The 26,438-nt window shown below is 46.1% G+C and overlaps 1 protein-coding gene across 1 annotated transcript in view; it reads left to right on the top strand.

The window, feature by feature from the left end:
• The window catches only part of ttn.2 (titin, tandem duplicate 2), a 276,686-nt gene that overhangs the window by 159,486 nt on the left and 90,762 nt on the right, over positions 1-26,438 (top strand). Inside the window, 45 exon segments of the mRNA XM_051959375.1 lie at positions 83-207; positions 287-553; positions 1,236-1,505; positions 2,332-2,631; positions 3,160-3,462; positions 3,551-3,738; positions 3,871-3,985; positions 4,227-4,514; positions 4,651-4,802; positions 4,882-5,029; positions 5,373-5,672; positions 5,939-6,226; positions 6,309-6,605; positions 7,273-7,459; positions 7,539-7,654; positions 7,737-8,036; positions 8,284-8,583; positions 8,681-8,786; positions 9,915-10,111; positions 10,192-10,497; positions 10,581-10,734; positions 11,701-11,825; positions 11,909-12,027; positions 12,109-12,289; positions 12,736-13,038; positions 13,186-13,713; positions 13,802-14,104; positions 14,578-14,734; positions 14,841-14,983; positions 15,176-15,294; positions 17,877-18,054; positions 18,192-18,476; positions 18,559-18,852; positions 19,155-19,454; positions 19,576-19,884; positions 19,967-20,193; positions 20,281-20,595; positions 22,903-23,017; positions 23,653-23,961; positions 24,044-24,225; positions 24,455-24,584; positions 24,673-24,824; positions 25,160-25,307; positions 25,390-25,610; positions 26,314-26,410. Coding sequence (XP_051815335.1) covers positions 83-207; positions 287-553; positions 1,236-1,505; positions 2,332-2,631; positions 3,160-3,462; positions 3,551-3,738; positions 3,871-3,985; positions 4,227-4,514; positions 4,651-4,802; positions 4,882-5,029; positions 5,373-5,672; positions 5,939-6,226; positions 6,309-6,605; positions 7,273-7,459; positions 7,539-7,654; positions 7,737-8,036; positions 8,284-8,583; positions 8,681-8,786; positions 9,915-10,111; positions 10,192-10,497; positions 10,581-10,734; positions 11,701-11,825; positions 11,909-12,027; positions 12,109-12,289; positions 12,736-13,038; positions 13,186-13,713; positions 13,802-14,104; positions 14,578-14,734; positions 14,841-14,983; positions 15,176-15,294; positions 17,877-18,054; positions 18,192-18,476; positions 18,559-18,852; positions 19,155-19,454; positions 19,576-19,884; positions 19,967-20,193; positions 20,281-20,595; positions 22,903-23,017; positions 23,653-23,961; positions 24,044-24,225; positions 24,455-24,584; positions 24,673-24,824; positions 25,160-25,307; positions 25,390-25,610; positions 26,314-26,410 — 9,947 coding nt within the window.

The following is a 26,438-nucleotide window of genomic DNA, read 5'->3' as shown; positions in this document are numbered from 1 at the left end:
CCCTTCAGACTGATGTTTAGTTAGTTGGAAATGTAAACATGCTGAGTGACAAAGCTTTTAAAAATCTCTGTTTTTCTTCCAGATACACTTTTGAGAAAGACGGAAAGATCTGCACTCTGCGTATCAAAGAGTGCCGACCTGATGATGAATGTGAATACGCTTGTGGTGTGGATGAGAAGAGGTCCAGAGCCCGGCTCTTCGTTGAAGGTGAGCTCCTCAGATAGAACCTGGTTTCGGTTTTAATCTGCTTCCCTCTTGGCTTCACTAACGTCTGTTCGTCCTACAGAGACGCCGGTGGAGATCATCAGACCTCCTCAGGACGCGTTCGAACCTCCGGGTTCGGACGTTGTGTTCGAGGTGGAGCTCAACAAGGACAGAGTGGAGGTGAAGTGGCTGAGAAACAACATGACGGTCGTCCAGGGAGACAAATACCAGATGATGAGCGAAGGGAAAGTCCACAGACTGCAGGTCTGTGAGATCCGACCCAGAGACCAGGGAGAGTACAGGATTATTGTCAAAGACAAAGATGCCAAGGCCAAGCTGGAGCTGGCAGGTAGGATATAAGAAGAATAAAAAGTTACAACACAGTAAAAGAGGAGAAGTTCTTACCTGTGCAGGTAATCTGTTCCAGAGGTTATGTTTACTACCTGGGCCTCTGAACATCCGAGCTTCTATTTGGTTGAATCCTGAAACAGTGTGATCATACCAGACTTCCACAAGTCATTAGAACCTTAAACCCAGCCAATAAAATATTAGAACCAGAGAAGGAAGGACAGGACGGCTGCTATGCGAGTTAATCTGCTGTTAGAAGATCAGCAGCCACAGCTGGTAGCAGAATAGATGACTGCTTTACATCATCATGAAGAGAACTAGTCTGACCTGAGACAGGTAGAAGAGTTTCAGAGATCAGCCTCTACTTCTCGGAACAGTCTCATCTGATAGCAATCATTCTGACCTCTGGTAGATGTTCCCTAAACACCTCCCAGTCATCAGTAGATGCTGTAGTTTCCAGATGTTCCCTAAACGCCTCGCTGGTCTCCATCAGTTCCCTCAGGAGCTCAGAGACCACACCCTGGTTTGAACAGTCAGATTAGAAGCTCTGATTTTATCAGAAACCAGATGAGTTTGTGAGTTTATGTACCTGAGTGCAGGTTTTTAGTGTCACAGTTGATTATTTAGCTGTGAGAAGTTGTGATGTTTATCATTATCTGATGAGTGCCCTCCTCCTCGTACAGCGGTGCCTCAGATTAAAACCACCGATCAAAGCTACGTCACCGACGCCGGGAAGCCCATCGTCATGGCCGTCCCCTACAGCGCCTACCCTCAGGCTGATGCCGACTGGCTGTACAACAACCTGAGTCTGCCCAAAGACAGCATCCACACATCGGCCGACCGCACAGAGCTCTGGCTGAAGGACCCCAAGAAGGCGGACGAAGGCCGCTACAAGATCATCATCAAGAACAAACATGGACAGGGAGAAGCCTTCATCAACCTGGACGTCATCGGTGAGTTCACTGTCTTCACGGAGCCAAACCAGCTGAACTAATGTGAAATAAAGCTACGCAGACAACAGTCTGGTTACCCTGGATAATAACAGACATGTTGCTGGGTTACTACATGTTATGTAAAATATGGAGAATAACACTTTCTCAAAGGAGAAACGCAAATGTGAGCTTTTTCAGTGAACACAAAATCTCTTCATTGAACAGTTTAATTCTATGTACAGTTTTTTTTAATTGTATAAAGAAAAGCTAAAAAGCTTTCCTTCTGTAACCCTAAGAGGCTGAGCTGGTTGGAGTCTTTCCACTGACAGGAATCTAGAAGTCAATGCATTAACAGAAAATGAACAAACTGATTAAAACTCAGGACCTCAAAACTGATTTCACAGAATGGAAATAACACAGTGTGAAATGGCTCCCCAAATACACAAAAACACCTTTCACACTGGTTCAAGATGTTTTTTCCTCCAAAGATAACAGAGTTTCAGCGCCACCTTGCAGCCCGGTTTATCCAAGTTAAATCCAATTTCAAAATCAGTTAGTAGAAAATAAACCAATCTACATTTCAAAAACTCACTTTAAATGTGCTTGTTACATAAAAATCCATCTGCTGTTCAGCTCTGACTCTTCTGAAAGCTCCTCAGAACCGACTGAATAACTAAATAAATACTGTAGATTTTCTCTAATTATAATTTACAGTTATTGTGTTAAAATTCAGAACCATTTTGATCAATCAGTTGAACAGTTGGAGAAAGTCGCTGTAGTATCTCATGGTAACACCAGGTGGCAGCATGAACATTTTCAGAATAACCAATGGGAACTTTTTCCCCAGATGTCCCGGGACCCGTGAAGAACCTCCAGGTGGTGGACACTGCTGACGGAGAGGTCAGCCTGGCGTGGGAGGAGCCTGAGAGCGACGGCGGCAGCAAAGTCATCGCCTATGTGGTGGAGAGACGCGATGTGAAGCGGAAGACCTGGACGTTGGCCACCGATCACGCCGAGAGCCCCGAGTACACAGTGACCGGACTCCACAAGGACTCCTTGTACCTGTTCAGAGTCTGCGCCCGCAACCGGGTCGGCAGTGGACCCAACGTTGAAACTGACAAACCGGTACAAGCCAAGAACAAGTTTGGTAAGATCTCCATGATACTCATCAGAAATATGGATTAAATATTCCCAGTAAATATATTAAAGGTGACCAACAGGTTTAAATGAACCCACCTTTACCTGCAAAGCCTCAGTGTGACTCATGAGCCCAATAAATTCAGCTTATTCATCCACAGGAACAATGATAATGTAGAATAAACTTCAGATTCAGACTTTGGGAGCTCAGCAGCTCCTCTTGATCTCCCGTCAGTGTGAATTTTATTTAAGCTAGCCATATTTCCTCCGTGTCTCTGAGAATCTGCTGTAAATGTCTGATTATGTTCTTGAAAGTGAAACAGCAGAAAATGAAAGTATTCCAGTCGATCAGTAAAGATTCCTTCTGTCATCAGTATGGGTTGACTAGACATTCTGGTGTTGTTGGTGTCCAGTTTAGTTTGTTCTCAGGGCAATAACCTCTTACATTGGTCACATTGCTCCTGTAGAATAGATCCTTGATGAAACCTGATGTTGGAACCCCTCAGTTACTGACCTGTCCTCTGCTGTCCTTGTTCAGATGTTCCAGAAGCTCCCCTGAACGTGATTGTGGGAAATGTCACGAAGTTTGGCTGCACCGTCTCCTGGGAGCCTCCCGAGTCAGACGGCGGTTCTCCCATCACCTCCTACATCATTGAGCTGCGCGACAGGACGTCGGTGAAGTGGTCACCCGTCCAGGTGACCAAAGCTGGTGAGCTCAGCGCCATCATCAACGACGTCATTGAGAACAAAGAGTACATCTTCAGAGTCAAAGCCGAGAACAAAGCTGGCGTCGGCAAACCCAGCGCTGCCTCACAGCCTGTCAAGATCATGGATCCCATCGGTGAGTTGGCTGATGAACAACAGATGTTATCCGACTTACTGTGTTTCTGCTCTCAATAATGTTTGTGTTTTTGTGTCTTTGCTTGCAGAGCGTCCTAGCCCCCCTCTGAACCTGTCTTGGCAGGACCAGAACAAGAGCTCAGTTCAGCTCGGCTGGGAAACGCCGCTGAAGAACGGCGGCAGCATGATCACCGGCTACATCATCGAACGCTGTGAAGACGGAACCGACAAGTGGCTGCGCTGCAATGCCCGGCTCTGCCCCGACCTCTTCTATAAGGTACTCCAAACACAACAAACACATCCAGCAGCTGTTTCAGAGTAAAAGCACTAGAGTGTCAGGATGGAAATTACACACCTGGAGATTTATGAGAGATTTATCTATGTGTAATAGTAGTTAATTACCTTTCAGGCGTCTGGACTGAAATACGGAACAAAGTACAACTACAGAGTTCTGGCTGAAAACGCTGCTGGAGTCTCAGATCCATCAAACATCATCGGACCTCTTCTGGCCGACGACCCACACGGTGAGATTGACGATCTAATCTTCACCTACCAATGGACATGGTTGGGTATTGCGTTGTTGCGCTGTTGACCAATGAGGGTGCTGTCTGCAGGCTATGTTTTTATAGTAGAGTTAATTCACACGAGAACCAGGTGGGAAACATTCCAGACATAAAAACTTGTGAAGGCTGAGATTTCAAATCTAAAGTTTAATGTACATAGTTTAATGATCCAGTTCCCATCATGCCTCTTTCTCCTCCTCAGTCGGTCCGACCTTCGACCTGAGTGCTTTTAAAGACGGCCTGGAGGTGATCGTTCCACAGCCGCTCACCATCAGAGTCCCCATCACCGGATACCCAACTCCTGTTGCCAAATGGATGTTTGGGGAGAAGGAGCTGACCACCGAGGATGAACGCGTCTCCATGATGACCAAGTCCACGTTTACGGAGCTGATGGTGACGCCAAGCGTCCGTCCAGACAAAGGCATCTACACTCTGCAGCTGGAGAACGACGTCACGTCCGTGTCCGGAGAGATCGAAGTCAACGTCATCGGTGCACCTTCAAACTACTTTTTCAAGTCTACTTTTAAAATCTGCTTTTTAAAGACGATCTAATGCAACACAATCATGTTTTCTGCCTCCAAGCTGGGAAAATGTTGATATCAGTGTTTTTCTGTTTGTGTTTCCAGCGGCGCCAAGCGCTCCAAAAGACTTCAAGGTCCTGGAGGTGACTCGGCAGCACGTCCACCTGAGCTGGGAGGCTCCAGAGCACGACGGAGGAAGTCCTCTCACCGGATACCAGGTGGAGAAACGAGATGTCTCTCGCAAGACCTGGGTCAAGGTACGACATCAGCGCTCCGTCACATCTGAAGCAGCAGCGAGGAACTTTGATGATAACTTCTGAACCTCTCACCTCTCAGGTGATCACAGGGATCCAGGATCAGGAGTTCACTGTCACCGACGTGGTTGAGGGAAAAGAATATCTGTTCCGAGTCACCGCCTGCAACAAGTGTGGACCTGGAGAGCCGGCATACATCGACGAGCCCGTCAATGTCTCCTCTCCTGCCAGTGAGTACCAGCAGCAAATATCCGGGATTACTGAAACCTCAACACAAAATGATCCAAATATAAAACATTAAAAGCACACATGAACGTTTAGATTAACTTGTGACAGCAGAAACAGCTCAGCATTATCGAACTGTTGTGGTTTAAATTTGTCATATTGGTTTCTGGTCACTAACTGACTTGTTTCTGTTAGCTGAATGTTAACCCTCCAAGCAGCCCACAAGTGTTTCTTCTCATTCTAGACTTGCAGTCAGATAATTTACGAACAGTTAGCTGCATCAGGTCAGTGAGACTAAAAACAAGTTCTAAGGAACTCTCTAACATTTGTCTTGTGTCTTCTGTCCAGCTGTCCCTGACCCTCCAGAGAACTTGAGGTGGAGAGACAAGTCGGCCAGTGGCATCTTCCTGACCTGGGAGCCGCCAAAGTACGACGGCGGCACCGGTATCCGAGGCTACAATGTGGAACGTTGCCAGAGAGGAACTGATAAATGGGAGCCCTGCGGAGACCTGGTGCCCGAGCTGAAGTGCCAGGTGACGGGTCTAACCGAGGGACAGTGGTATGCTTACAGAGTACGGGCCCTGAACCGACTCGGAGCCAGCCGGCCCTGCAAGGCCACCGATGAGATCCAGGCTGTGGATCCCAAAGGTACATGCTTTAATAACATAAAGCACACACAACAAATGAAGTAAAGTCAGTCCACAATGTTCAGTTTGACCATCAGATTTTTCCTCTCGATGGAAAACATTCCTTAGTGTAAATCTAAATCCATGTTTTTGTTTTACTTTGTTCTGTAAAAATAAGATATTTATGTCTTGGTAGATTAATTTCTCACTTTGCACTTTCTTCCCCCAAAACTCCTGTTGTTTATCCCCAAACCTCTGATCATCCTCATGTTCTTTGTGTTTCTGCAGAGCCTCCAGAGATCCAGCTGGATGCCAAGCTGCTGGCCGGCCTCACCGCCAAGGCCGGCAGCAAGATTGAACTCCCTGCTGAAGTGACCGGTAAGCCCGAGCCCCGGGTGAAGTGGACCAAAGCCGACCTGGTCCTCAAACCAGACGACAGGGTGTCCATCGACACCAAGCCGGGACACTCCATCGTCACCATCAGCAAGACCAAAAGAGATGACAGCTCCACCTACATCATCGAGGCCACCAACAGCAGTGGCCGCGCCACCGCCACCGTGGACGTCAACATTCTGGGTAAGACTAGTGGACATCCAAACAAAATGCCATGTTTCTAGTTTCTACATAATTGAATTTACAATCTGTACTCTTAAAACAGACAAACCTGGTCCACCGGCTGCGTTTGACATTTCTGAGATCACCAATGAGTCCTGCTTCCTGGCCTGGAACCCTCCACGTGATGACGGCGGCTCCAAGGTCACCAACTACATCGTGGAGCGTCGAGCCGCTGACAGTGAGATCTGGCACCGGCTGTCCTCCACCATCAAACAGACCACCTACAAAGCCGTGGGCCTGGTCAAGTTCAAAGAGTACATTTTCAGAGCGTTTGCTGAAAACCAGTTTGGTGTCGGCCCACCAGCCGAACACCTCTCCATCATCGCTAGATACCCCTTTGGTAGGTTGGCAGCACCGAGTCTCTTTACAGGAGTTTTGATTCCTAAAGTTAAAGTTTTATTAAACTCTGACTCTGTCCAGATAAAGAGAATAAATACAGGTCATATTTTAAATACTGCAGATAAAAAAGTAACATTTTTAACTAAACCATGAAGCATCACAAGCTAATTACTGACATGAACACAATGTTTTTTTTATGTTTTAAATTTAAATATACAAATGAAATATCATATATAGAAATATGTTCTAATTCACAAGAATTTCCAGAACAGAAATGTAACCACTGGATAAAGCAAGGGGGGAAAAAAGCAAAATACCTCCAAATCTCAGAACTGATCAGTGTCTCCTGAAATACAGACCCATCTGCAGGGGTAATTGTTGACTGAGTAAAACACTGACACAGCAAAGACATAAAAATAACAGAAGCTAAATTATTTTGTGAACACACTGATGGTTTTTGTTTCTGTAGATGGTAGCGCTGCTCAGCTAGTCTTCCCCGGCTAGGTCAGATTTCTGAGTCTCATAGGTTGGTGCAGCTTCAGTCCAGTTTGGTGTCATTTATTGGACCTGTCCTCCACAGTTGTGGTTAAATGAGTCCTGTCTTTGTCAGTGGATGATGGTATGTTTAGGGTCTTGTGGAGCTAACCGACGCCTCATCTTGTTCTCAGACACTCCTGGAGCTCCTTACAAGCTGGAGCCTTCAGACATCGCCAAAGACTCTCTGACGCTGACCTGGTACGAGCCTGACGAGGACGGAGGTAGCCCCATCACCGGGTACTGGGTGGAAAGATACGAACCCGACCACGACAAGTGGATCAGATGCAACAAGCTGCCCATCAAAGACACCAACTACAGGTGAGTGGAGCTGCTCTGCTGGTTTCAACTTTGAGTCTCTGACAGATTTCAGCAAACTGATGGAATGTTTCCTTCACAGAGTTAAAGGCCTGCCTACCAGGAAGAAGTACAAGTTCAGAGTCCTCGCCGAGAATCTGGCTGGAACTGGAAAACCCAGCAAAGAGACGGATCCCATCCTTGTCAAAGATCCCATTGGTACTAAACCACCTCGCTACTGGTGTGTCTGAATGCCTGAATTCCTTTGAACTTGTTAAAAACATGTGGGTTCCTTTCCCAGATCCTCCATGGCCTCCTGGTAAACCTACAGTGAAGGATGTGGCTAAGACCTCCTGCTTCTTGATGTGGACCAAACCGGAGCACGATGGCGGCGCAAAGATCGACGGCTACATCATTGAGATGCTGAAGAGCGGCACCATGGACTGGATTCGGGTGGCGGAGAATATCAACATCCTGGAGCATTTTCTGAAGGGGCTGATGGAGAAGCAGGAGTACTCGTTCAGGATCCGAGCCGTGAACGTGGCCGGAGAGAGCGATCCCAGCGAGCCCAGCGACCCAGTGCTCTGCAAGGAGAGGCTCAGTAAGAAACCTGCCGCTCTACAACAGATACACAGCAGCATCTAGAAAAGTCTCTGTGGAGCAGATCAGAGAACTTCACAGCCAAGCTAATCTACTAAAGTCACAACAGCAGTGGAAGGTCAAACATTTCAAACAGAAACTCATTCTGAAGAGACATTTGATGCACAGTGTAGGGAAATGCTGCTGAAGTTGGATTTTTCAAACAAATAGATTCAAGTCATGAACAAATCTTTGTTTAATCTCCTCAGACCCTCCTTCGGCTCCACGTTGGCTGGAGGTCGTCAACATCAGCAGGAACAGCGCTGAGCTGAAGTGGACGGTCCCTGAGCGTGACGGAGGCTCAAAAATCACCAACTATGTGGTGGAGAAGCGTGACGTCAGGCGGAAAGGCTGGCAGGCCGTGGACACCACCATCAAGGAGCTGAAGTACACCGTGACGCCGCTCAATGAAGGATCGCTCTATGTGTTCCGTGTCGCTGCTGAGAACGCTGTGGGTGTCGGACCGTTCTGTGAACTGGAGGATTCAGTGCTGGCAAAGGACACTTTCAGTAAGTGGGAGAAGAACAGCTGGCATGTGCAGATTCATTATTTAAATCAAGAAGGTAAAGAAAATTGCCACTGATAATACGGTTTTACTCGTTACAGCTACTCCTGGGCCACCGTACGCTCTTACTGTCAACGCTGTGAGCAAGAGATACGTGGACCTGCAGTGGGAGGCGCCTCAGAACGACGGTGGCAGGCCCATCCTCAGGTCGGTGGTTTCTCCTTTTCAAACAAGAAACTCTCAACATTCACTGTCTGAAACACCCAGACCCTCTGAGACATGTCTTTGAAAACATGCACCAAAAAAACTATTTATCGAACAGAACCGTAAAAACAGAATCTCCTGATTGGATGATGTGTGACATCCATCAGGGAAATTCATCAAAAATAAATTCTGATATTTCATCAAAATCCCTTTGTTCTATATGTGATCAAAACATTCACCAAATACATATTCTAAATCCTGTAAAACATAAAATTTTCCTCTTGGTTCTGGTTCTCCAGGACATTCAGAGAGTTTCAGGTTGAACTGCAGGCAGTGTTTCCTCAGAGAGACTGAGAGGAAAACCAATACAATAAATGAAACAGAGAACAGAGGAGCAGGTTCATGGAGATCCATTCAGCATGGAGAAACATCTTCTAGTAGTTGGAGATCCATTCAGCATGGTGGAACATCTTCTAGTAGTTGGAGATCCATTCAGCATTTACAAACATCTTCTAGTAGTTGGAGATCCATTCAGCATTTACAAACATCTTCTAGTAGTTGGAGATCCATTCAGCATGGTGGAACATCTTCTAGTAGTTGGAGATCCATTCAGCATTTACAAACATCTTCTAGTAGTTGGAGATCCATTCAGCATTTACAAACATCTTCTAGTAGTTGGAGATCCATTCAGCATGGACAAACATCTTCTAGTAGTTGGAGATCCATTCAGCATGGAGAAACATCTTCTAGTAGTTGGAGATCCATTCAGCATGGACAAACATCTTCTAGTAGTTGGAGATCCATTCAGCATGGTGGAACATCTTTCTACAGATGATGAGCAGAGTAGAGAGGAAAAGTCTGGAAACCTGTAATTTCAGTTTAGTAATTTGTTCCAGTGTTGATAACATCTGTAAACATGTTGGACAGGTTATTTTCATTTTTGTAACGTGAGGGGAAAGTGAAATTACAGGGACAACATGCTGCTGATGAGCGCTATCCATAAGGTTGGACTCAAGTGCTGAAGCTATTTATTTTCAGTGCTGTATGTTTAAGAAAGTCCTGTTAGATGTATATAATACCAGCCACAGCAGCAGGTTTGTGTGTTTATCTTTTGGTGACTCCTCCCTGCAGATACTCCATTGAGAAGAAGGAGAAGCTGGGAACTCGCTGGGTCAAATGTGGGAAGACTTCCGGTCCTGACTGTAAGTACAGAGTGACAGACGTCATTGAGGGAACAGAGGTTCAGTTTCAGGTCCGTGCTGAGAATGAAGCCGGTGTTGGTCACCCCAGCGAACCCAGTGAGATCCTCACCATCGAAGATCCAACAGGTGAGTCCATTACAAGATGATTTTCGGACAATCCTACAAAATCGTTCAGAGTGTAAATCCACCTGTCCCGTCCCATTCAGGCGTCCCTTCACCGCCCATCGAGCTTCATGTGACCGGGGCCAGCCGAGACTTCCTGTCCATCTCCTGGAAGCCTCCTCAGAGGGACGGCGGCTGTCCTATCAGCGGCTACCACATCGAGATGTGTGAAGCTGGAACCGAGAAGTGGATGAGGGTCAACTCTCGTCCAGTGAAGGAGCTGAAATACTGCGTGGAGGAGGGCGTGGTTCCTGAGAAGGAGTACATTCTGAGAGTGAGGGCCATCAACGCCGTCGGAGTCAGCGAGCCCTCTGATATCTCCGAGAACGTCTTCGCCAAAGACTCTGATTGTAAGGATGTCCATCTGTCTCCTTAAAGAGCCTCACCCTCTGTTTGTGGCTTAGTAAGATCAGATTTATTTCTGTATTTTCAGGTAACCCCACGCTGGATTTCCAGACCCTGGACCTGGTTGTCATAGAAACAGAGAAGCTGCACATCCCAGTTCCCTTCAAAGCTGTTCCCTCACCCAAAATCACCTGGCACAAAGACGGCAAGGAGCTGAAGGCCGACGAGCGCCTCAGCTTCAGGTCAGATTCAGAATTACTCGTTGTCCTGTAGAAACCAAACTGAGGGCGATAGATAGATAGATAGATAGATAGATAGATAGATAGATAGATAGATAGATAGATAGATAGATAGATAGATAGATAGATAGATAGATACTTTATTAATCCTTAGGGAAATTCAAGGATGTGGAACACAGAGCAAGAATGTGCCGCTGTTGGTATTAAACCAGTTTTAGTCCTCTTGAGAAATTGTTCTATACATATGTAGTACATTGGCTAGGTGTGCACGGTCACGTGTGCTGCTGCCCTGGTAGTGTAGGTACACAAATTTTGAACGTGGACTTCTGTAAAGAGTGCACACAGATTCTCCTTTACTCGAGCAGATTATGAACTGTATGTCTCTTGGACTTTAGTGGAGCCTTGTTTACTGTCTGATATAGAAAGTTTAATGCTGACCTTATAATGCATCAACTTATCAGTTGTTAGTAAGGTCAGCTGAGAACAATTTCTCATTTTCAGTGATGGTCCACCAACTGCACTGATCTAAATTCAGTCACTAAATCAGTTGGAATACAAACAAAAGCATTTTGTTAGGACAGATACGGTAAAGATTGCTCCTTTAGGGTGAAGCTGTTTCCCCATTTTGAGTCTTTGTTTGTGATGACTACAGCAAATTTACACTTCATAGAATAGTGAATGATGACCTGAGGAAAAGTGTTCAGAATCTCACCAGTTCACAACCAGAAATAAAGAATTTTGTGGTCAATGATATAATTAAATGTTTGTTTCATTTAGTGACTGGTTGTTTTAGTTCACCCGTTTAATTCAGAATAATTACATGGATTTGGTTTAGTGGAAGTTGGAGCACCAACATGTCACAGTTTAGGTTGTTTGAATGTTCTCCCTTAGAGGTTCTAACAACAACAACTCTGTGTTTACTGGTCCTGATGTGGCACTGCTTCTCCTGAGATTGTTTCTGTTCAACAGGAAGGAGTACACTTCCTGTCACCTGGAAGTCGACAGCAGCCTTCACGCTGATGCTGGAGTCTACAAAGTGACTCTGGAAAACAAACTGGGCAGTGCCAGTGCCACCATCAATGTCAAAGTTATCGGTAATCTATCATACATCATCACGTACACACCAACCTCTTGGATCTGCAGCAGAGTATTTTCTGATGGGTCTCTTTGTCCTCAGGTCTTCCTGGTCCTTGCAAGGAGATTGTGGCCTCTGAGATCACAAAAAGCTCCTGTAAAGTCTCCTGGGATCCTCCAGACTATGATGGCGGCAGCCCGATTCTTCACTACGTCCTGCAGGTTCGAGACGCAGCAGGTTTTTATTTCTAAATGTGAAACTCTGAAAGTTTGAAGGAAACTGATGTTGCTGATTTTCAACAGCGGCGTGAAGCCGGCAGGAGGACATACGTCAACATGATGTCTGGAGAGAACAAGGTCAGCTGGACTGTGAAAGACCTCATCCCCAATGGAGAGTACTACTTTAGAGTCCAGGCTGTCAATAAGATCGGAGGAGGAGAGTTTATTGAGCTACGCAACCCGGTCATCGCAGAGGACCAAAAACGTAAGAAAAATGAATTTGCATTAGCCTTTCCAGCCCCACACAGTCTCAGGAAGCTATAAAAGTCTTCTGTGCTTTTATTTTTAAAGTCTGCTTTCCATGTTGGAGCTGTAGAGGATGAAGGTTGTCAGCATCCAGCAGACAGAGAGGATTTAAAGAGATCTAGTTGTGTTATGGGAAATGTAGGATGAAGTCTTTTTATGTGACCTGTACAACGGATTAACAGTCAGAATCTTCTTCTCTTCACAGCTTTCTCTTTTTAATCCATCTCTTTAGCTATGTTCTAAACATTCAAAGTATTTGTCAAGTGAGTTGGAAAATTTTGGCTAAATAAACGTTTACAAGACATTTGGAGAAATCTGTTGTACATTTCCTTTTGAATTTGTGATGAATGAGTAGCTTCCAGAAGTTTGAGTCCAGAGAAATCTGAAGTCTGTCTGTGTTTGCAGATGCTCCCGACCCACCTGTGGACGTTGAGACCCACAACCCTACGTCTAGCACCGTCACCCTGACCTGGAAACCTCCCATGTACGACGGTGGCTCCAAGATCATGGGCTACATCCTGGAGAAGCAGCAGAAGGGCGAGGACAAGTGGGAGAGGTGCAACGACTTCCTGGTGCCCGTCCTGTCTTATACTGTCAGAAAGCTGATGGAGGGCAAGAACTACACTTTCAGAGTCAAAGCTGAAAACGCTGCTGGGATCAGCGAGCCATCACGCAACACGCCGTTCGTTAAGGCCTCGGACGCTGTTGGTAAGAATTATAGTCTCAGAGTGAGGCAAAGCAAGCTCTGGCAAAAGTACAGAATCAAACTACAAGACAGATGTAGGAAACATTTGGAAAGAAAACCTTACAAAAGCATTTACAAGTCAATTATTTCTGTTCATTTTGCTTCCTTAGATCCTCCGAAGGTTTTCCTCAGCGGCAGCCTACAGTCTGGCCTCAGCGTGAAGCGAGGCTGCGAAATCTGCCTGGACGCCAACATTTCTGGCTCACCGTACCCTCAGATCACCTGGTACTGGAACAACCAGGTGATCCGACCTGAACCACTCCGCAAGAGACCTGAAAAACCCCTCAAGAAGAAGGTGGAGAAGAAGGAGGAGGAGAAGAAGGAGGAGAAGAAGGAGGAGGAGGGAGAGAAGAAGGAGGAAGAGAAGAAGGAAGAGGCCGAGACAAAAGAGGAGAAGAAAGAGGGAGAGGAGAAGAAGGAAGGAGAAGAGAAGAAGAAGGAGGACGAAGCCACAGAACCAGAGGTGGAAGAGTTTGACTACCCGACCTTAAACGAACGTCTGGCCATCGACAACAGCCACAGGGGCGTGTCCTCCGTGGTCATCAGGGACTCAGTCCGCCCTGATCATGGCGTCTACATGGTGAAGGTGGAGAACGACCACGGCATCTCCTCAGCAACCTGCGAGGTCAATGTGCTTGGTAAGTTTGAACATTTTTGTTATTTACCTGAGATTTAAACATGGAGCCTTTGCTGGGACTACAACCTGAAAATGTCATCCATCTACAGATACTCCTGGTCCAGCTGTTAACTTCAGATTTGAGGAGGTGAGGAAGAACTCTGTGATCTGCAAGTGGGATCCACCTCTGGATGATGGTGGCAGCGAGATCCTGAACTACACCCTGGAGAAGAAGGACAACTCCAAACTGGAGATCGGCTGGAGTGTTGTTACCTCCACACTGAGAGGATGCCACTATCTGGTGCCCAAACTCATCGAGAAGAAGGAGTACATCTTCAGGGTCGTGGCTGAGAACAAGTTTGGCGCCGGTCCACCCTGCGTCTCCAAGCCGCTCATCGCCAAGAATCCATTTGGTATTCATTATGACTCATGTTTACGATACATGATACTGATAATTCAGAGTATCCAACAAACTTTAAACATATAAATATGTGTGTGTAACTGTAAACGATGTTCTATTAGACAGACTTCTCTAGCAGATTACGTATTCATGAGAAATGACAACTGTGTGTTTTGTTTTGGTGTTAAGCAACAGAGGTAGCTTGTTTTACTTCACACTACACATCCTGCAATGTGACACTATATCATGCAGCCTTTCTACAAAGCTTTAGGCATTTAATTCTTCTGAGAGTTCTTCTGATCACTATCAACATAATCTGAACACAGTATTGTTTATTGTAAAGAGTTCTAAGTGGACTTGAAGACATACAAGCTGCAATACAGATGCGTTTTTTTTGTGTGTGTTAAAAGTGCAAATAATGCTCATTAACCGAACAATGCATTTAGTTAGATTCCATAGATAACTCAGTTTTCCCTTAATTCCCAGAACCCCCCGAGGCTCCTGATAAGCCACAGATTGATGACATCACTGCCCACAGCATGCTGGTCACCTGGAACGAACCAAACGATAATGGCAGCCCCATCCTGGGATACTGGGTGGAGCGCCGTGAAATAAATAGCTCCCACTGGGCACGTGTCAACAGGTGAGCAAACATACCAGCAGCTCCTGTTTTTTTTCTGTCCTAAGATGTGATCAAACCTGGCAGGTGCAAGGGTGATATCAATGTTTTTTTCTGTCCTGGCCTGCAGGAACATCATTCCTGACTTGGAGCTGAACGTTGAAGGCCTACTTGAGGGACTGACTTATATCTTCAGGGTGGCTGCCGAAAACCAGGCAGGCCCTGGAAAGTTCAGCGTTCCCTCAGAACCCAAGACAGCTCAGGCTCCCATCTGTACGTAAACATTGCTCAATCCTATGCTCTCTACATGTAATGCCAATAACTAGTAGTAGTAATTGGCATTACAAATGTTTCTCTAGTGGTGACAATCCTGTATTAGAATATCTAAGTAAATGAAAAAGCAGACAAAGCATCATAAATCCCATCAGTTCACATGTTCATCTGTGTTCGTTGATGTTCCTGCAGTACCTCCTGGACCACCAGTTGCCCGAGTTGTGTCGACCACTGACCACTCCATCGAAGTGGAGTGGGATCCGCCAGCCGACAACGGTGGAGGAGAGATCATGGGATACCACGTAGATAAGGTAGACTAGCACAGACATCCGGGATAGTTGTTTAGCTTTGCACACATTTGTTTAAAGGTTCTGAAGCCAGACCTCAGACTGTTTTCTAGACCAGTGGTTCGCAACCTTTTTAAGTCACGACCCCAATTTGACAGTCAATGGTACCCCACCCTCACCCCCCACCCCCCACCCCCCACGACCAGACAACATGGAAACGCGCTGTCCGTGGTGCTAAAACCCCCGATCGTACGGCCCACCCCTCCAGCTTTCTCTTAAATGCCGTGATCCTATCAGACAGAATAAGGACATTTGTGTTTGGGCCTTGTAGGGACAAGTTTAAGGTGTTCAGTTTGTCAAAAACGCTGGCTAAATATGCCAGACTAGCGACCCACTTTGAGTCAGTCAGATAGTCAGCAAGGGGAGAATTGCAGTCTGATAAAAATATGCGGACCTCTTCACGCAGCTCAAAGAGCCTCGTTAAAACTTTGCCATGAGAAAGCCACCTAACCTCTGTGTGAAAGAGAAGTGCTTCGTGGTCTGATCCCATTTCATGACAGAGTGTGGCAAAGAGTCTGCTTTGTAGGGGCCGTGATTTTATTAAATTAACTATCTTAACTGATGTTTGGAGAACATCACGAAGCTCTGGCACGAGACACTTGCCAGCAAGTGCCTCCCTGTGGATCATGCAGTGCAGAAATTTTACATGGGGAGTGACCTCCGACACGCAGGCCCTCAAACCTTTTCTTGCCCCCTGCATAACTCCAGCTTCATCTGTGCACACAGATACACAGCTCTCTCATGCCAGTCCCTCTTTTTGTATGTTACAGTCAAGCTTGTTGAAAATCTCGTGTCCAGTGCATGTTCCCTCCATTGATGAGCAAAACAACATATCCTCGTGCATTTTCCCTACGTAGCTGTACCTCACAAACGCCAGCAGCTGCGCATCTCCTGACACATCTGTGCAGTCATCAATTTGCAGGGAAAATCTTCCACTCTTTCTCACCCTGTCAATCAGTTGATGTTTAATGTCATTTGCTATGTCCTGAATGCGGCGTCCCATGGTGTCATTTGAAAGGGGGATGGTTAAAAGGCTGTTAGATATTTTCTCTCCATGCATTGCTCTTGTCATCGCTACAGCTGCGGGACGGATGAGACTCTCTGCGATCGTGTGAGGCTTTTTAGATTGAGCCACCAGATATGCCACCTCATATGAAGCTGCCAGGGCCCTAGCAGGGACTGTAGAATATTCGCTCACCACTGTTTTTTGCTGTCTTAGTTCTTGCTCCTTGCACTGAAAAAAATCAATTGGTTTATCAATTAAGCTGCTGTGTTTTGTCTCTAAATGTCTTTTAAGTTGGGCTGGTTTCAAGCTCTCGTGGGCCAGTACCTCAGAGCAAATGACACACTGTGGGTAGTCAATGCTGTTTTTTGCTGTGAATGAAAAGCCATATTTCAAAAAGTCGGGCTGCTATTTCCAGAGCCTCAAACCTTTATCAGCCGCCGGTGTTGACCCCAGTGCCATACGTTTTGCCGGCGATGAGCTTAGCTCATCTTGAGACCCCTGCTGCTGCTGCTGCTGAATGTGTTGGGCTGAAACAGTTTTTGTAAGCCATCACTCCATTCTTCATGTAGCAATCTTGCTTTAGTAAGTAAACAATAGCAAGCAAACAATACTGTTTGATAAAAAAAAGGAAAGGAAAAATATGCGCGTCATTTAACGCGCCTATTTTTTTTCTTTTTTCCTTTTTTCTCTCACGCGCACAGTTCAGATCATACCAACGCCGTTGATACAATGGATTTTGAACAAATAATGAAGCAGTAAACAACTAAAACAACTCTCTGTTTGGAATTGTGCAATTTAATATTAATGGAGCAACCGTTATTGTTTTCATGTTTTAATGTTTAAGTTTCCTAATGTTTAAGCATAAGTTCTAGGATTTTCAGACGTGAACACATATGTTGTGGGCTGGTATAGCCCAATGTTGTTAATGATGAGATGAGGGGCAGGCTAGAGAGAGAGAGCTGGGTCTGTATGTGTGAATGTGGAGGGCAGACGGGTTCGTTGTTGTTGTTTTGGCGTAGTTACGGCCGACAGTAATTGATTTGGAGTAGCCTAATAAAATGCCTGTTTGAGACAACTCTTGTCCTTTTAACATGCATTCGGACGCCACATTAATTTTGCGCATTTATGCTTTTTACAAAATGATTTGGCGACCCCCAGAAATAATCTCGTGACCCCAATTGGGGTCGGGACCCCAAGGTTGAGAAAGGCTGTTCTAGACTATTGAAGGGGGAGGGGACTAAGCCTTATGTAGGGTGAAGAGCTCGGACATCCGGGAAGTTGCTGCTTCTCCAAGAAGCTGAAGTGGTTCAACGCATGGATGGAATGATGGATGGATGAATGGATGGACGATGGATGGATTGATGAATGGATGGATGGATGATGAATGGATGATGGATGATGAATGGATGATGGATGGATGGATGGATGGATGGATGGATGGATGGATGGATGGATGGATGGATGGATGATGAATGGATCATTAATGGATGATGGATGGATGGACTGACTAATGTTTTGTCTGTTCTGTGGTGTTCTTCAGGCCATGGCTGGTACCAAGGATTGGTCCAGGTCTACAGAACGTCCCTGGAAGACCCGTAACTTCACTGTCTATGGAGTGCGTGAGGGAGCGAAGTACCTCGTCAGGGTCATCGCCTGCAATGCTGCTGGAGAAGGAACACCAGGATTCACAGAGTCTGTGTTCGTCAGGAATCCTGCAGGTCAGCTACAAAATACAAGACAGAGAAATTAGAAATAAAGAATTGAAATACTTCATATCATATTAGGCCATCTGATGAACAATATATCTCTTTACTAAGTTTGTTTCCCAATCTTCCCTTCTGACTGTCCACCACAGAGGTGCCAGTGATCGAATTAGATCTGTCCGTTAAGAATGGCGTGGTCATCAGAGCTGGTGAAACCCTCCGTATTCCCGCCACAGTCACAGGTAAACCCTATCCGTCCATCACCTGGACCAAGGACGACGGCAAACCCGACAAAGATCGCGTGGAAATCCTCACTGAGGGCAACGACAGCATTGTCTCAATCAAGAATGTTCAGAGGAAGGACTGTGGCAAATACCAGATCTCTGCTTGTAACCCCAGTGGCACCAAGAATGCATCGACCAGAGTAGAGGTCATGGGTGAGTGGCAGTCCAGGAAATCACAGTTAACTTGTAATTAATTACCACAGGAAGACAAACTATATTATTGTTTTATCCTCAGACGTCCCTGGACCCGTCACTGACCTGAAGCCAGTTGTAGTCACTCGTAAGATGATCTTCTTGAACTGGGATGACCCTGAAGATGATGGAGGCAGCGACCTGACGGGCTTCATTGTGGAGCGCCGAGATGCCAAAATGCACACATGGAGGCAGCCTGTTGAAACCGCCTCATCCAAGTGCGAGTGTGTGGGCATCATGGAGGGGCAGGAGTACCTGTTCCGAGTTACCGCTAAGAACAAGTACGGTTTGGGTCCGCCAGTCGAGCTGGGACCCATCAAGGCTGTGGACCCACAGGGTGAGGGATGCAAATCCTGACTATCAGAAGATGTCTATGTTGTGTTTTATCATGAACCTGTCTTTTGTAACTCAGTGTTTTATTGTTATTTTGTCTAGTTCAGGTCTCTTTGCGTTGTTTGTCAGTGACTTAGTGTTGTTTTGTTGTTTTTTGAGGAAAGGTCTCTCTTGAGAATGAGACTCAGTGTCTCAAAGAGGTTACCTGTATAAATAAAGGTTGAATTTAAAAAAAAAAGAAGACCAAGACTTCAAAGAAAAACAGATTTGTACCTAAAACCAGATGTTACTGTGGTGATTCTGCAGGTCCTCCATCCTACCCTGAGAAGTTCCACTACACAGAACGCACCAAGAACTCCATCACACTGGCCTGGAGGCCGCCTCGTAATGACGGCGGCAGTCCAGTCATCGGCTACTTTGTTGAGAAGAAGAGACAGGACCAGCAAGCTTTTGAGCCCTGCAACACGGACATCTGCCCCAATATGACTATGACTGTGGAGAACCTGGACGAGGCCTGGATGTATGAGTTCAGAATCAAGTGCGCCAACCTTATTGGAGAGAGTGAGCCATCCATCCCACTGACTGTGGTCATCCAGGATGACGAAGGTAAGGCCAGGTGGTCCTGAAGCTTCTACTTCAGGTGAAAGACAAACAGTGATTTTTATAAGCCCGAGAGAAAGAATAAAGATGCTAGGATCTGTGTGCTGATTTTTTTCCATCACCTCAGTGTCTCCTGAGGTCCACATGCTGAAGCACTTCAAGGGCGACTCCATCACTGTGAAGAAAGGTGAACCCATTGAGATTCCCGCTGATGTCCTGGGACTGCCTATTCCTAAAGTCGAGTGGTCCAAGGACGACGTACTCATCGAGAAGCCCACTGACACTCTTCTGATGGAGACGGTAGTAACTGGCAGGCTGAACTGTAAGACCACGCTGTCAATCCCAGCAGCCAACAGGAGGGACCGCGGCAGCTACACCGTGTCTGCCTCCAACAACATGGGCTCGGCCAAGCACACCATCAACGTCATGGTGCTGGGTGAGTACTAAACAAGCTGCAGACTATAATATGAGTTTCAGCCAGATGCAGTTCCATGACTGATCTGATCTTTCCCCCTCAGACCGACCACTACCACCTAGGAACCTGACAGTGTCTAACATTAGGGCGGAGTCCTGCTACCTCAACTGGGACGCTCCGCGTGATGATGGAGGCAGCGAGCTGACCAACTACATTGTTGAGAGGAAAGAGGTGGTAACAGAAGAGCCAGAGCTCGAGGAAGGACAGGAAGCTCCACCTGAGCCTCAGTGGGTACAGGTTACTAACAGCATCATCGAGAGGAAATATGGGGTATGTCCTGGGAACAGCGAGTGCAGTAACAATTCTAGCCTTTAGAGTCTGTCTGATTCTTGTGGTAACCTCCTCTGTCTCCTGTAGGTGTGGAACCTAGAGACCAACAAGTCCTACCTGTTCAGGGTCAAAGCAGAAAACCGTTATGGTATATCTGAGCCCTGCATGACTGAGGAAGTCCAGATCACAGACCCCTTCGGCCTGCCTGGCCCACCAGAGAAACCCACCATTGCAGAGTACTCCAAGACCTCCATGACCCTGACCTGGGAGCCGCCCAGAGACAACGGAGGCTCTATGATCATTGGCTACTGGTTGGAAAAGAGGGAAAAAGGCACTGCCTACTGGGCTAAAGTCAACAAGGTGCCAGTCACCAAGAGAGGCATGAAAGGCTGGGAGTACCAGGTGAGCTGCTGTGGTTTCTGTCACCTGATCTTTCTAGTACAATTTAGTGTAAAGTATGACTTCAGTGTGTACAGGTACAGTGTGCATATCCATATCCATATCTCCAGCCTGCAGAGCAAAGCAAGGCAGGTTTAATGTAGATGGATGAAGGTTTCACTGGTTTGGACTTTGGACAGAGTCAGAGGGGAACTTCGTTTTTTTTTCAACCTGGGGTCTGTTTTCATGTGTCTTTTCATACATGTGAGTGATGGAGAAATGAATTTTCGACATAGCTCCAGTATTTAGCCAGGCAGGCAGCTTAGCAGCTCAGCTAGCAGCTCAGCTAGCAGCTCAGCTAGCGAAAAGTATGGGGCAACTTGCCCCCCGGCATCAAAGTCCGCGCCAACGTGCTTTTTTTCCCACACTGACCGGCTCGGATAGTCTCAACGAGTGTCCCACAACATACTAGAGATGAGAAGTGAACGAAAACCTCCACATTACTTGGTGATCGCTATTTGTTGTGGTCTGTATCCAAATCTCAGGACGCTAAAAAGCAAATCTCGTTCCGAAATCGCGCATAAGCTCGCGCCAAAACCGGTGTTTTAGCGCGAGCTATCGCGCGATTTCGGAACGAGATTTGCTTTTTAGCGTCCTGAGATTTGGATACAGACCACAACAAATAGCGATCACCAAGTAATGTGGAGGTTTTCGTTCACTTCTCATCTCTAGTATGTTGTGGCAACCCGGTCTCACGGGGATTCGTGAAACTGTCACGTAAGTTTTAGTTTCGGTTTCGTGCGCACCAACACGATTTCGTCATGTTTTTCGTGCCGCTCACCACGAAATGTTTTTCGCTGTGGTAATCACATCTGAAAGTGGTTTATACCGGCGGATTCATGACGATCTAAGCTGTCCATCGGCGTATACTGCTTGTGTGATCGCGTTTGCGGCCGCCGGCCGCCGGACATTCTTGAAATTCCTATGCAAATTGGTAAGTGTACCACCGGCTTATGGTTAGGTTATGGTTAGGTTATGGTTATGGTTATGTTTAGGGACGATGTCATGCAAAATATAGCGTTGGATTCGCCGCGGTTTTACTTTAAAAATATAATATACACATTCTTTTGAAATACGTTCTGAGTGGCACGAAAAGTCCGCCGTTTAAAATACATTGGTGTGCATTTCGTGGTGAGCGGCACGAAAAACATGACGAAATCGTGTTGGTGCGCACGAAACCGAAACAAAAATTTACGTGACAGTTTCACGAATCCTCGTGAGATCGGGCTGGTTGTGGGACACTCGTTGAGACTATCCGAGCCGGTCAGTGTGGGGAAAAAAAGCACGTTGGGGCGGACTTTGATGCGGGGGGGCAAGTTGCCCCATACTTTTCGCTAGCTGAGCTGCTAGCTGAGCTGCTAAGCTGCCTGCCTGGCTAAATACTGGAGCTGTGTCGAAAATTCATTTGTCCGTCACTCACATGTATGAAATTACATATGGAAACAGACCCCAGGTTGAAAAAAAAACTAAGTTCCCCTTTAACTTTGAGCCATTTCCAACAGCTCTAGTTGTTTGGTGTGACGAAGTGTCAGTTAAGAAATAAAACTGAGTTCACACCAGCATTACTCACAGTTTCCTCATGGATACAGCCGTGCATCCATCACCGTACCATGACTCTGGTGTGAATTGCTGATGGGCTGGTTTTAGTTTTATATATCAGGAAAGAGTGGAACTAGATCTTTGTAATTATGCTTGTTACATAATATACAGATTGACGTTAAAACGCTTTGAAGACAGATTAAACTTCAATCAATGGACCTCTAGCGGTGAACAAGCACTTTCCATGTAGGTTTCTGTATGTGAACACTGAAGTGAATACAATAATGACAGTTATTTCTGTGTGGCACTAAGCACATATTTTTCCTGGTTTCTGCGCCATACAGCACACCACCATCATGGTTCTGACATTTCCAGATGTCAGGTAATCTCATCTATGCACTTATCTAAAGCTAACTCTAATGCCAGCATTTAAAAACCCAAGAATAATGAGATCAAGAAGCTGAGACTGTTCTGAATACAACAAATACTGCTGATGTGTCCAGTCCTTAATGACCAGGATAGGAGCTATAAAGTGAAGACGGTGAAGTCACCCTGAAAACGGCCTCAAAGGGCTCACAGGGTTCAGTTCATGAATCACATATGAAAATAGTCTTTTAAGGTGAATGATCCCACACAAAGCAAGTAGAATAGTAATAGAGTCGGAATGTTGTTGCCTTGGAGATGGTGAATGGCAGAAGAAAACACTGAATATCTTTCTCTTCTTGTCCCCAGGTGACTCGGCTGTTTGAGGGAACGGAGTACGAGTTTAGGGTTGCTGCCTGTAACTCAGCAGGAACTGGACCGTTCAGCGGACCGTCGGACTCCGCCTTCGCCGTCGACCCCCTCAGTGAGTAAAAACGTCGCCCTTCTTTTCAATCGTCTGGTGTTTTTCATCTAACGTTCAGGGAGGGTTTTAAGGATGTTGGAAATTTCCAGTAATGTTTCTCTATAAAGTTAAAAGTTAGTGAAGACAGAACATTTGAACCTTTAGAGGAGGTTTGGAGGATGTTGGTGGAACAGATTATGTTCCATGATTATGAATACGGACATTCTGTGATCAGCATTAGAAAAATGTTTTCCAGATGTTATCGAGGACTTTAAATTATTCCTGTAATCAGATTTATTCGAAAAGGAGAAACATTCTGCCTGCAGTGTTCTGTGGATGTTTCTGGGATGTTGTTGAGGAACACATTATAGAATCTTCTCGCAGGATAACAACGGAAAGATGTTCTCAGTGCAACATTTGGGAAATATTTTAGGAAGTTTGTTGTTTAACTCTGTTCATACCAAATATTTTTTAAAAATCTTTAAAGAACATTACCCTACTTTTCAGACAAACATTCTAGCAGCTAAAAGCAGCATTACTAGAACTTTATCGCAGTGATTTTCAAACAAAAACATTCTCGCTGTGTCCTCACAGGCTGACCTCAGACTTGTTTGTGTTGTGAGACACAGCATATTTATCCGGTTTCACTGTTGCAGCTCCTCCCAGCATGCCTGCTGCTCCTGAGGTGGCCGACAAGACCAAACACAGCGTCATGCTTTCCTGGAGCCCACCAGAGAGCGATGGAGGAAGCCCCATCAAAGGCTATATCATCCAGATCCAGGATGAGGGCACGTCCGAGTGGGTGAGGGTCAACGATCTCGAGTCCCTGCACCCCACCACCGAGTTCACCGTGCCCAGCCTCCGCGAACTGAAGCGCTACCGCTTTAGGATCATCGCCGTCAATGATATCGGCGAGTCGGACCCCAGCCCCCGCACCAGCGAGGTTCTAGTGGAGGATGTTCAGCGTAAGTTAGACTTTGAAACCTCACAGCAATAAAAGGAAACAGTGTTTGTCTCTTCCCTTCACTGAAGTTTCTCTCTCTACAGTTCCACCGTCCATCTCCATCGACGTCATGGCCGATGACCTGGTGTGCATCCGGGCTGGAGATCCGGTCAGGATCCCGGCCACCATCAAGGGCCGCCCCGCTCCCAAGGTGACCTGGGACTTTGATGGCAAGGCGAAGTCACACAAGAAGAACAAACTGCACACACTTCCAGTGGACTCCGAGGTGAGACCATCACAGAACCTTCTCAAATCACTTGAAAATGTTTTTATTGATTGTTTGAGGCAGATTTTAGTAAAATATTTCAGATGTTCTTGTTTACTCAAAACCCTGAAAAATAACCAACATTAAGAACACATCTTCAAGAACCACCTAAACTAAATAAAATTTTTTCCATTAAAAATTTGAACACTCCCTTCAGTTTTGATGGACTTGAACTGTTTTGTGTGTCCAGGTTGAGTCCACAGACACCACATCTATTGTGTCCATCCCCGTCAGTCTGAGGAGCCACTCTGGACGTTACACCATCACCGCCAAGAACAAGTCCGGACAGAAACACGTCAATGTCAGAGTCATTGTCCTCGGTATGTTTGGGGTATCGAGAGTGTCGGCATGTTGGGATTGTTGTTTTGTCGTTCTTGGATGTGTGATGGTACTTTGGTTTGGCTGCAGATGTTCCTGGACCTCCAAAGGAGCTGAGGGTTACCGACATCACTCGGACAACCATGAGGCTGATCTGGAAACTTCCAGACAATGACGGAGGAGAGAGAATCAAGAGCTACTTTATTGAAAAGAAATGCATCACAGACAAGGCCTGGACCAAGGTAGGTCCAGATCCAGATGTTGGTTGTTGACCTGATATACACAAACTGCTGTTTGATATCAGTTAGTTTGGAGTCGACTCCCTTTAAATGTTCATTAGACGTTACATCAGTCAGACCCAACAGTCTCCATTAGGTTGGACCAGTTTAAAGCTGTAAAATCACAGGGATGTTTACAGTTGGTAATGAATTAATTCTGGAAGGCTGCTGATGTAGAACTTTCCTCCTGATCAGACTAACATGAGATTGATCAGAGCAGATCTACTGATAGAGCCCCTGGAGGATCCAGACCTCCTGTTGGTCACTGTTCACTGATGGTCTGTTTGATTTCTTACCAGGTGAATGCCGCCTGTGCCAGCCAGGCCTACGTGGTGCCGGGTCTGCTGGAGTGTCAGGACTACCTGTTCAGGGTCCGAGCTGAGAACAGGCTGGGATTCGGTCCATTCACCGTCACCACCGACCCTGCCCGAGCCAGAGATCCCATCTGTGAGAACACGCCTGATGCACAAAGATACAGAAACATCTGCTGCACAAGCCCTGATGTTAATCTTCTCTCTGTCTTTCCCAGACCCACCTGACCCACCCACCAAGCTGAAGGTCAACCTAGTGACCAAGACCACCGTCACGCTGAGCTGGGAGGCGCCGAAGAACAACGGTGGCTCTCCGGTGAAGCACTACATCATCGAGCGTTTGAGCTGGGATACCAGTGGCAAGGAGAAGGAGACGTGGAAGCAGTGCAACAAGAGGGACGTGGAGGAGCTGAGCTTCGTGGTGGAGGACCTGAAGGAGGTCGGTCCACAGTCGGCTTCAGTTCAAACAGCAGTTACAATATGTCAAACCCAGAAAGTCCACTCCTGTCTCATGTTTCTTCACTGTGGTTTATTTTTTAAAGTCCTACAGCTCTGTGGAACCAGAACAACAGGAAGAAAAAGAGACAACGCAGAAATCACATTTTTATAATCTCTAGAAATTAAACATTTATCACATTCATTTTGGAATTAAACATCGAAGAACATAGAATAAATGATTTAAACTCAGTTTTAGGTCATTTTTTCTGTTGTCACAAATGATTATTTCACCTTTTGTCCCAGTTTCTCAATGATAATTGTCTTTTAGGGTTCAGAGGATGGAATAAATCATAACGTTACATCCCAGTTTTCACATAGATTTCTTTGCTTTCAGGCCGTTTCAGATGATCTCAAAGAAAGAGAAATATAGTAATCAAGGTGGTTTGAGTGTCCTGATGTTTGTCAAGCTTTTTTCACCATTTTTCATCTGTTTCATCATCTTATTGTGATTTTAACTACAAATTATCCATTATTACTAAGAAGAACATGTAATCTGAGGAACCAAACATGATAGAACATGGAGCTGCTAAACCTCCTGCTTGATAAACACCAGTTAAAGCAGTAGCTGAGTTTCCTGCCTGCAGTTATTTTGTGGTGAAAAGCTTCCTTTCAGACTTGCTGTTGACCACCTTGTTGACCCTTAGGGAGGAGAGTATGAATTCAGAGTGAAAGCCGTGAATGCCGCCGGACCAAGCCGACCCTCGGCCACCGTCGGACCAATGGTCATCAAGGATCAGACATGTGAGTGACGCCGCTCCAACCAGCCAGA

Source organism: Acanthochromis polyacanthus, chromosome 14 (genome assembly GCF_021347895.1).
Source record: "Acanthochromis polyacanthus isolate Apoly-LR-REF ecotype Palm Island chromosome 14, KAUST_Apoly_ChrSc, whole genome shotgun sequence".
Classification (NCBI taxonomy): domain Eukaryota; kingdom Metazoa; phylum Chordata; class Actinopteri; family Pomacentridae; genus Acanthochromis; species Acanthochromis polyacanthus.
The sequence above is the reverse complement of the archived record's forward strand: the minus strand, read 5'-3'. Positions and strand labels throughout refer to the sequence as shown.